This window comes from Rhipicephalus sanguineus, chromosome 1, assembly GCF_013339695.2.
Source record: "Rhipicephalus sanguineus isolate Rsan-2018 chromosome 1, BIME_Rsan_1.4, whole genome shotgun sequence".
Classification (NCBI taxonomy): Eukaryota; Metazoa; Arthropoda; class Arachnida; order Ixodida; family Ixodidae; genus Rhipicephalus; species Rhipicephalus sanguineus.
The window spans coordinates 94,754,000-94,763,134 of record NC_051176.1 but is presented as its reverse complement, the minus strand read 5'-3'; the positions used below and the strand labels follow the sequence as shown (position 1 = coordinate 94,763,134).

At 45.0% G+C, this 9,135-nt stretch overlaps 1 protein-coding gene across 1 annotated transcript in view; it reads left to right on the top strand.

The window, feature by feature from the left end:
* Positions 1-336: 336 nt before the first annotated feature.
* LOC119394213 (nose resistant to fluoxetine protein 6) overlaps positions 337-9,135 on the top strand; it is a 49,585-nt gene continuing 40,786 nt past the window's right edge. Inside the window, exon 1 of the mRNA XM_037661491.2 lies at positions 337-1,020. Coding sequence (XP_037517419.1) covers positions 675-1,020 — 346 coding nt within the window. The 5' untranslated portion in view covers positions 337-674. The remainder of the gene's footprint in view (positions 1,021-9,135) is intronic.

Genomic DNA, 9,135 nt, shown 5'->3' with positions numbered 1-9,135 from the left:
GTTTTCTCCTTCATTCTGCCGCCTTCGAGGTCGACTAGGTGACGTCGTGGGCTGGACAACATCCAGGTGAAACCAGCTTCCCCTGGAAGACGCAGTCCGGGGCTGCCCTCACGGCCAAGCGATGCGGCGAGAAGGTTGGCACCAGCGATGAGCGGCGCGGAGTGGGAGGGAAGGGGGAAGGGGCACGGAGTTTTTACAGCGAGATTAAGTTGGGCTGCCCCTTGACATGCACTCCCGGGCTTCCACCTGACTCAGAATGAGAATGAGGGTGTGCCCAATTCAGCCCTTCCCGACACTATTTTTTTTTTGCATCCGGCATTTACGCGTATGTTTATACAAAGGAGGAGGACCGCTGCGGTTCTGCGCATTCGAAGCGCTCGCAACGTGTCGTCAACACACACTTCCACCGCTTAAGGCATCGCATGGTGCGCGCGAATTCAGTTCGTCGGAAGAGACCGTTATGTCATTACGTGTGTAGTATGTAGGTGGAAGCATTCTAATAGGTGACTACCTTTTAGTCGAAGTCAAAGGATTTTCGCTACGTGGATAAAAGATCGCTCGTTTCACATTCCGTGAGATATTGTTCTACAAGAAGCTGTGGATTATAAGACCACCGACTAGAATTTACATTCTCACCCATTATCACCCGGCCGTGGACTAATTATTCCATAAACATGTTTTTCCGGTGTCCGTTTACCGTGTCCCGTCGGCGCACAAAGTTGTTGCTCGTCCTCTTCGTTACAATTGTGGCCAGCCCCACGCTGTGCAAATGCTCGCCCGACGAGACCGATTCACAGGCAGCGACAACGACAGCCACAACAATAGGCACCACGGTTTCAGCTGCGGAGGCCGAGGTCAGCTACGTAAACACGCTCAAGGAGTGGATCGGCAAGGCAATCGACCAGTCCTCTCCAGAGTTCACCCGCAAGCTTCTAAAGGCCGAGGTGTCGACTGACTGCAGCTTCGGCCTTCTTAAGCTTGTGCGAGCAATCAAGAACCTCGATCCCTGGGCCGTCAGGCGTAAGTTGACTGTCACTTTCTTGTTAACGCGGGTCTGTGAGCTGAAATGAGAAAAACAGTAGCGCGGTCGGAGGAACGCCGACCACTCGCTGTCGGGGTTCGTCCGACGCATCTGTTGCATCCGTCTTCCTACCTTGCACCGCTGGTCACAGTGCCTAGTGGCTCACAGTAAAGGCAGCGACATCTGACAAATCGCCAATTAGCATAATTGAAAAGCGTTTTGTTAACACTCTAGCATTCTTGAACAACATTTCTCAATGACGTATCTACGCACGGTCAGGTACGTACACATTTCTTCCGTGTGCTACTCATATCAGTCGATGTGTCTGAATACCAGGCTGACGTCCTCGATTAAAATCACAGCAGGGGAAAAGGTATGGCATTACCAGTAACTGAAGCGACACCTTGTGAGCCATACATTTAAAGTGCTAACTGCCTGTTGGGCTCAAGTGTTGCGCATACTTATTGTTTAAACATTACTCGTCCAGTGTCCAGCAGTAGCTGCCGTTCTAGCGAGCTTGACGCAAGAAGTCCGCAAAGAAAACGAGCCAACTGAACATAAGGTTTTGGAATTTTTTATGAAGGTGGAATACGTGAAGTGGCGTTGCAAACTAAAACTTCCCATCTAATAGTGCTATTCTTAATAATGATTATGATGATATTTATTAGCATCCCTTTTGAAACAGTGTGGCGACCAGTATTCACCTAACCTGCTCGTCACAATCTTGTATTATTCCGTCTGTTACAGTCTAGCATCCTCGATACCCCTTTTTCTTTTCTTTTTTCTTCATACGAGCTTCCATTTTCCTAAAGTGCCCGTGTTTACATATGTAACGCCTCGTGTTCTATCAATCACATTCCTAGCTTTTTCCATCAGTATTCCAAACGTCCCTTGCTCATATAAACCGCTGATCAAGTAATATTTGCATCCACACTGAAGCCCACAGCTTCTGAAAAATGCTGGCCTTCCACAAGACTTCAGCGAACATCCTGGCATTCCATTGCAATATGTTGAGTAATTTCCGGATTTTTCTAGCAACAGACGCATGTCTCCTCCTTTTGTGGATGTTTGCTCCGGTATTTTGTTGCCCTCAGGCAACAAGCTCGTGTTTCAAATAGAAAAGCACGGCTGCTTGTCTTATCGTACTGATGTTACCTTCTGATTTCTTTTTTTTTGCCGCCTTAGTAAATCTCTATGATCTTTTTACATTCCATCCGTTGTATTCAATTTGCCGCCTGCGTTTCTCTATGCAACTTTCATTCTTATGGCACCTCGTTGTTCATTTACACCTTCAGTTACTCTGTAGTTCTGCGCCAACTTCTTTGACCAGTTCCTCCAATTTATGCCCTCGTTTTTTATCTACAGGTACCTGGGCACTCTAACCGCCCATTTATTTTCATGCCTATTCGTAAGTCTTTCTTCAAAAACTAGTTTTGCTCTGCGCTTCTCTATCTTCAAACGAATACCAGCCTATAACTCTTGTACTGCCTCATTTGTGGTTTTTCCGTGAGCGCCCAATGTCTATCGGTCCACTGATCTTTGGCTGCCTTCCACAAACCCAAGCGCTCTGTGTTTCATTATCGCTGCATTTCGTATTTCGTTATATTCTCACGTTATCGTGGTGGACGATCGCATAGGTTTTTCCTTCATTTGTGCATATACCAAAGTATTTATCATGCTTGACTTTGATTATGGCTTGCTGTTTATTGATATCACGTAAATGTTCCATTCTTCATTAAAAAAACGCAATTCCCGATTTAACGGTGCTAAAATTCAGGTACAAATATGTGGCCTCAGTGCCATACGTGTTTGCCACTTCCACTAAATATTTTTCATTGTCCGTTGGCGAAACTATGTCGTCCTCATACCACGAATCTTCTGTTTCACCACTTTGTCATCACGTATGTAAAATAACTCAAACCCTAAGTCACTGTTCTCCAGTGGTTATTCAACACCCTAAACATAAAGCGGAAACAACAGTGAAGATAGAGGACATCTTTGCTTCAGTCCTCGGTCAGTTCCTACTAACTGCTCCCATTTCCGAGCTTCCCAAAGAATTCTTACGTGCATATCGTTTCTCAGCAGTTCTACGCAATTGCCGTCCATGTTTTCATTCTTCAGAATTTCCCGTAGGGATGCATTTAAGATATGCATTAGACGCGGTAGTCACTTATTTACAGCACGTAATAAATTTGGAGAATGCGTTGATGAGTCAGCATTTTCAGTGTATTAATCGGCATAGCAGTCAGTCCAGAGTATTTTTACCGACGCTAAATCATCTTTACTGACACAAACTTTCATTACGCAGTCCGGGCTGCCATAACATTCTATAACTTCGCGTTCTCAAAATCTTGCCTCTCTTAGAGGCGCGCAAAAAGTGGGATCACATAATTTCAAAAGCGTGGGCGGAATGCACGTGTTAAGCGGAGACGCGTCCTGATTCATCTGATTCCCTACCATGCGTTCCTTCCCTCAGTATGCACAGCCATGCGATCGAAAATTCCGCACAAACTTCCCAGTGTCGATGGACCTGGCATCGCCCTCTTTAGCTTAACATCGCATTTATATATAAGCAGGTGTTTGTGCAAGCTTTGGACAATCTAAAATCTCAGTAATGAAAAGTCTGGTGCTATAATAGTGGCAGATGGTATCCTGTAAGCATGCACAACTTGCATATGATTTAAAATTTTTCTCAAAGTGGACAAAAATTAGTGAGGCGCCGTGCAACGACGCTGAGAAGCACATTAGATGCTAAACGTTGATATTCTAAGAGACGACACGATTAAAGCTTGTTGGTGGTTTATCTCCTGGGTAATGGCTTACCTGACAAGCTTTAGGAATGTTTGTGTGTACACATTAGACTGGCCCAACGTAAGTTTCACGTGGGCTTCATTCTGAATGGAAAGCACTGATCATCGTTTTATAGGTAAATGGCAAGAACATCGTTTTTTCACACCATTTTAATTTCTACGGCTTTCTCAATCTCTCTTATACATCGCTACAATCCCTCATTTCTTTCCATATACAAAGTAGCCCTTGAGTGGCGTGTGCACACGCCGGTACATATCTCTGTGCTTCAATATCTATCTATCTATCTATCTATCTATCTATCTATCTATCTATCTATCTATCTATCTATCTATCTATCTATCTATCTATCTATCTATCTATCTATCTATCTATCTATCTATCTATCTATCTATCTATCTATCTATCTATCTATCTATCTATCTATCTATCTATCTATCTATCTATCTATCTATCTATCTATCTATCTATCTATCTATCTATCTATCTATCTATCTATCTATCTATCTATCTATCTATCTCGCTAATGTCCTTCTATCAAATCTTTTAAGACCTGCACGACCAGAAACGACAAGACGCATATAGGCCGTTTTTATATGCGAGTGAAGAAGCCGCTATCTTTAACGTTCGTTATTTTAATTCACCTTCTTGTTTAGGCATCAACATTGCGTTGAAGCCATCAACATGATATAGCACAAGGCATGCTCATTTAAGGGATATGAATATTAGAAAACATTAAAGTAACTTGTTTCTTTTTATTCTTTAATCAATCTAAAAAAAAGATAATGTTGTTGTTCTGATTCTTAAGCACTCCACAATAGCCCGTTTGAACGCGCACTAACGCGGCCAGCACAATTTTGAGCGATTTATCCCATTTCTGGGAGATCGCAACTGAATATTGTCACGGGGTCGTGACGTCGACGAAGGCAGCAGTCGGTGTGTCCGAGATGAAACTATTTATTTGGCCTAACTTGTGGCCGGGAAACGGAAAGTCAAGCAACAGCAATACACACCGCACACTGGTAGCGGCAAACAGAGCGTCGGCCGTCGACAAACTGAACATCGCTGGGATGCGCCGTTTTTTATAATTCACGCATCGAACTTTTCAGCCTTATCACTGGTGGTCGCGCAAGCTCTGGAATAATCTTGACTATTCGCGTCATGCGCGCAGTATTAACAAAATGACCTACTACACTCTGGAATCTTCCCCGACATTCTGGCGCGCTTTGCGCAAGGCATTAGCCATTAGCTGCACGTGCAATGGGGAGGTAAAAGAAAACATAGAAAGAAACGAGCGTGTGTGGCAATATCACACCGAATCAAGAATTCTTCGTGCACTTCTCATGGAATCGTTGGGCCGCAAAACCCAATGTGATTGCAGCAACGTGAATATAAAGAGACGATTTACGTACAAACATTACGCCATTAAAGCAGCCCTTCGCGATTGCTTGGTGTCCGTGCAATGGTTAGTCACCATGGGGAACGATGCGATAGCCGAGTATTCCATCCAGTCAGTCGTGGTCCTTCTTACTCGTAGCAGGCCATGGCCTCCTCACAAGTTCTGGCAAGCTCTATCTTCTGATATGCTCATTCCTTAGCGACGCAGCGAATACAAACATAGTCAGCCGGGCTACAGGTAGGGGAACATATTATGAAGTTATTGTCGTCCGCCAATTAGGGCCAAGCACATGCAATTTCGCAGACACATACGATTTTTTTTCGCTCGTTCACCTTGAATCTGCGTAAGAGAATCGCCAATGTATGTATTTCGCTCGAGGCAAGCAACCTGTCGCAAGAGGCCTTAGCCAGAAAGGCTTATCGTTTTCTCTTGCGCGTTAGGCCACGTTGCTTGGCCTCAACACCTCAACCATGTTCGGCTTCCCAAGTGCGTTTTATCCTCATTCTTTTGTTTATCAAATACCAATCGATAACACAAGCAAATGAGATTTTTTTAAGGAATATCGCACAGGAACTCTTCTCTTTGGGCGGTCGATGAGAGAAGCCAACCTTATGGTGGTAAGATATGTAATAAGAGCATGTAATAAGGAAAGCACTCTTGAATATGTCTGTTTATGCAGAAACTGGGCAGATAAATAAATTAGGGAAACAGGGAGAGTAAAAAAAAAATGCTAGCGTAGCAGGAAGGTCAGTGGCCACGAGCAAAGAAATTTCACAAGCTACTCATACGTGAAGCCATGTGCGCGTCAAGTCAACCGTCAGTCCTAGCGACGTCATCTTATCACGAGTCCCTTGTCCATTAACGTTAATTCGGCGCTATTAGTTCCGCAAGATGCGCCGTCCTACGCGGGGTGCGAGATTCCCCTCCAGAAATTTCTGCTTGCCTCAGCGCATGCAGACACGCGCGCTTCCGGATATTAAACTCGATGAGAATGACAATTCTGAAGACTCTTTCCGCGTCTTACCTTGTTCTCTTTAACGCCTATTTTTTCCTCCTCCAGCTGAACGTAACGCAGCTGCGCTCCATGCGCACACATAGTTTTACGCACGCACCTACGCAAGTACGCACCCATAGGTGCACATACACAAGCACGCGCGCTGCATAAACAGACACGCATGCTCGACTCAGACTTGTAAGTGTGCGTGTGAGAGACATTTCTTCAGAAGATGTGGTGTATCGAAAGTGCCAACCACTGAACAGGAAGCGGCGGTGAATGGGGTGTGAAGACTGATTCAGGTGCTGTGTAAGAGCTAAAGGTATATCGCACAAGCACGACGTTATATATATATATATATATATATATATATATATATATATATATATATATATATATAATTTATCTTTGTAACTAAAGGTAAAATCGCAAGGTGCAAGCTATCCTTTCAAGACTGAACGAAAGAAAACAATGGTTTGTTGTCATATTATTTGTTTCACAAGTTCGACTTCTTCAAATATTCCCGATCCCGGCCATGGTGCTCACATTTCGGTGGAAGCGAAATGGTAGAGGCCCGTGCACTGTGCGATGTCAGTACACGTTAAACAACACTAGATGGCCGAAATTGACGGAGCCCTCCACTACGGCGTCCCTCATAGTCACATCGTGGTTTCGGGACGTAAAGCCCCAGATATTGTTGTTGGAAACTTCACGAAGGTAAGGCTGCGGTAGCTGAACAGAGCGATGAGAACATGACCGTGAAATTGAGCGCCGAAAATGTAAAAGCCCACCACTAAGCGGTTACCCCAAACAATTACTGCCCGAGCCGGTAGGACGGAGGCAAAAAATCCCCGCGTTGCCCCGCACCGAGCACGAAATGACGCAGCGCATTGCTACGCCCGCTTTTAGTGCGCAGGACGTGGTGACCAGTGGATGGTTATCGAAAGTTGCTTGCCAAAATTCTGAGAAGGTGTGTGCGCCTGAGTCAGCGAGGTCACTTTGCGCCTTCGCATTGACGTGACTTTTATATTTGCGTGCGTAACCGCGAAAAGCTGGTCCGCATATACTTAGTCATTGAAAGCTGTTTACTTTGCACTGAAGCCAGCATTGCGGTTTGTGTTGTTGACAACCAAGGACCTTAAAGCTCCACTGCTGATTGTATTTAAGGCATTACCCTTGGCATTTTTTTTCCGCGACCTGTTTATCGCATGCTAATGAGGACGAAACCCCACTTGTAAACGTAGAAATGACCTTGCTTCTCTTTCTTCGTTGTTCTTTCTTCATTGAAACCGTTCAAGGTTCAGTACCCGTTACGTATTTTAATCCAGGCAAGCAGCCGCTGACGTTACACGTTTTACAGCTGCTGACGCCGTCCCTACAGACTTAGCATTGCGCACAGCGATCCACTGTATCTTAGATTTCGAAGAAATAGGGGAAAGCACTTTTGTGAAGTTGAAGTCTCGGTCACATTGGACGTAATAACAAATTGTCATGTGTTTATGTGGGTAGGACTTGAAGTACCCAACAAGTAAGTCGGCTGGCGGCCTATTCAGAAGCCACTGTCGAGAAATAACTAATAAAAGCCGCTTCGATGGTGGTTATTATATGAATACGGCTGTACCGAATCTCCAATTCACAGTGTATTCATAGCTCTTCGGCATGAAACATCACGATAGAACGATCATATTGCAGTTTTGCTTTCAGCGCGTCGACAATTCGAGCTGGTCTCCACCTACATAGTCATCAGGATTGACTACTCATGTCCGGTGCACGATAAGAATAATAGAACCAACGAATAGGAATCTCTATACATCACACGACCCCTGGGCAAGATTTCAGCGATGCATTTCCTCATGGCATTCTTTTTAGCGCTTCTTCAGTGGTCAGAGCAAGGCTCGATCCATGTTGTCACTATGGCGTAAACCGGTCGTAAACTTAACGCTGGAACGCAATTATTGCGTACGAATGGAGTCGTTCGTATTGCCTCAAGATCGCGCTCCTGCCGTACGCTTTCTTGGCCGCTATATCACAGAGCGGCCTTTTCTGGTGCTAATGCGACTGCGTGCTTCATCAGTGGTGAGAGCGGTCATCCCATATTATCAGCGGGATCGGCTGGCCGTGAACAGGTAAATGATAAGCGGAAGGTGCTGCGTAGCAGGGATGGCGCAACGCCGTAACATGAAGCGCATTGCTTTTCTTTTTTTAGTTTCTTTTCTTTTTCTTTTTGTCGCGACTCGGAAGTGAACATGTCGCTGTGGTCCTGCCCTCAAAGTTGAACCCGCACTCGCGAATGGCGCGACACCTTTGGTCAAGGACAGATGTCCGTCAGATGCCTTCAATTACTAACTTATTTAGTGTATGAAATATATCTAGAGCGTTTAGAAATAAATATAGCTGAAATTGAACGTTCCAAGAATTATATGTGCTATAACTGCAAGCCTAGAAAGGTCATAAGAGCTCTCTCAGTGTGTCATCGTTTTCTTCCCGTAAAATATTTTAGTGCACTACCTACTTTCATCTATCCTCTGTGATTCAAGGCGGCCAGTCTGCCGCCGTGGGGTAGCGGTTGCGGTGCTCGGCCGCTGACCCAAAGATCGCGGGTTCGATCCCGGCCACGGCGGTCGCATTTCGATGGAGGCGAAATGAAGGAGTCCCGTGTACTGTGCGCTGTCAGTGCACGTTAAAGAACACCACATGGTCTAAATTTCCGGAGTCCTCGACAACGGCGTGCCTCATAATCATATCGTGGTGCCTCATAATCCTATCGTGGTAACTGAAACCCCAGATATTGTTGAAGACGGACAGTTTTGTCTCATGTGAATAAAAGCTTAATGCCACGCTGCAAACGGGAAATTCGGTACGGCCGGTAGGATTCTTTATTCTGTGTTCGAACATATTTTTTTTACAGCGAAA